Here is a 1,584-nt window from a genome sequence, read left to right on the forward strand (position 1 = left end):
CGCAGACGCTTCTTGTGGCGAGTCCTCTCACACCGGGGCTCCAGGGAACGGCTGCTGTCTTTGCTCCAAAACTTGCTGACTTAAGAGCTGCTGCTGTTTCTGTAAAAACTGCACGACTTCTGGACTTCTCAGTAATGACTTCAGAAAGGGAAACAGAGTACATTAGTTCTTTGTCACTATCATTCTTATGTGACTAGATTGTATCTGGGCTATGGAATGATTCTGATGGTGTCCCTAGCTGTACCAAACGAAAATGGGCCTGGATTACATTCACTTCTGCAACTGGTACATTACAAGTATGCTGCAAACTAATAATACAGAGTAAAACGATGTCGGGCACCAAAATACTAAAGCCTAAAGATAGTGGGCAGGAGCCCTGGTGGTATAGTAGTTAGGCTTTGGGCTGCGATCCTCATGGTTGGCAGTTCAAAATCATCAGCAGCTCCATGAGAGAACGACTGGGCTTTCTACTCCCATAAAGAGAGACAGGATCAGAATCCACAGGGAGTTGCTATGAGTTAATATTGACTTAATGGCACCGAGAAAGATAACAAGTATAGTTCCATGTTCCGGGTGACTTTCAGCAAAATAGAAAACACTTCCAACAATATGCCAATATATACTTTCTTTGAAACATGAGCGCAATCAGCCATGTATATCACTGGCCCAGGATTATAGGAACACACACAAATACACACACAGAAACAAGATGCAGCTGTATGTGAAAAGAGCAGTTGAGTATCAGTATGAAAATATGTTTGAGACTAACACAAATCTGACTTGGAAGAAGTATAGCCAGAACGTTCCTTTACTTAAAAGCAAGGATGGTGAGACTTTGTCTCATGTCCTTTGGGCATGCTTCAGGAGAGACCAATCCTTGGAGAGAAAGACATACTGTTTGGTAAAGCAGAGGGGCAGCAAAAAAGGCGGCGGCCCTGCAGGACATGGGTTGACACAATGGCTGCTTCAATGGGCTCAAAGATTTAACAATGGTGAGGATGGTGCAGGCCAGGTAGTGTTCTGTTCTGTTGTACACAGAGGCGCTCAGAGTCAGAACACAATGTGCTGGCACCTAACAACAACAACAACAACAACAACAACACTAAAACGTATGTTTCTCCCACTGACCTACAGAGTCTTCCTGGATAAAACTGAAAATCAGTGTGTGTGTTTGCATATATGAATATATATCATATGAGGGGGCTTCAAAAAGTTCAGGGAAAAATTCCAATCTCTTTTTTATTTTATTAAATACTTTCATTGGGGGCTCTTACATCTCTTATCACAATCCATATGTTTATCCATTGTGTCAAGCACAGTTGCTACCATCATTTTCAAAGCATTTTCTTCCCAATTGAGTGCCTGACATCAGCTCCCCATTTCTTCCCCCTCCCTCCCCTTCTCACCCTCCCTCACGAACCCTTGATAAGTTTCCAATCTCTTTTAATTCAATTTTTCCACAAAAGTTTTGGAGCCTCTTTGTACACATGCATTTGTGTTTATATATATTTGCGTATATATAAATATATATGTAATATTAGCACATTACTACATTTTTAGAAAATAATGCAACTGTATAAAATA

General features: G+C 41.2%; 1 protein-coding gene across 1 annotated transcript in view; it reads right to left on the bottom strand.

Annotated features, from left to right (window-relative positions):
• Positions 1–6: 6 nt before the first annotated feature.
• The window catches only part of LOC101664682 (regulatory factor X associated protein), a 63,910-nt gene continuing 62,332 nt past the window's right edge, over positions 7–1,584 (bottom strand). Inside the window, exon 5 of the mRNA XM_030884737.2 lies at positions 7–138. Coding sequence (XP_030740597.2) covers positions 28–138 — 111 coding nt within the window. The 3' untranslated portion in view covers positions 7–27. The remainder of the gene's footprint in view (positions 139–1,584) is intronic.

This window comes from Echinops telfairi, unplaced genomic scaffold (genome assembly GCF_000313985.2).
Source record: "Echinops telfairi isolate 266 unplaced genomic scaffold, ASM31398v2 ScPeMD7_11;HRSCAF=52, whole genome shotgun sequence".
NCBI classification, from domain to species: Eukaryota; Metazoa; Chordata; class Mammalia; order Afrosoricida; family Tenrecidae; genus Echinops; species Echinops telfairi.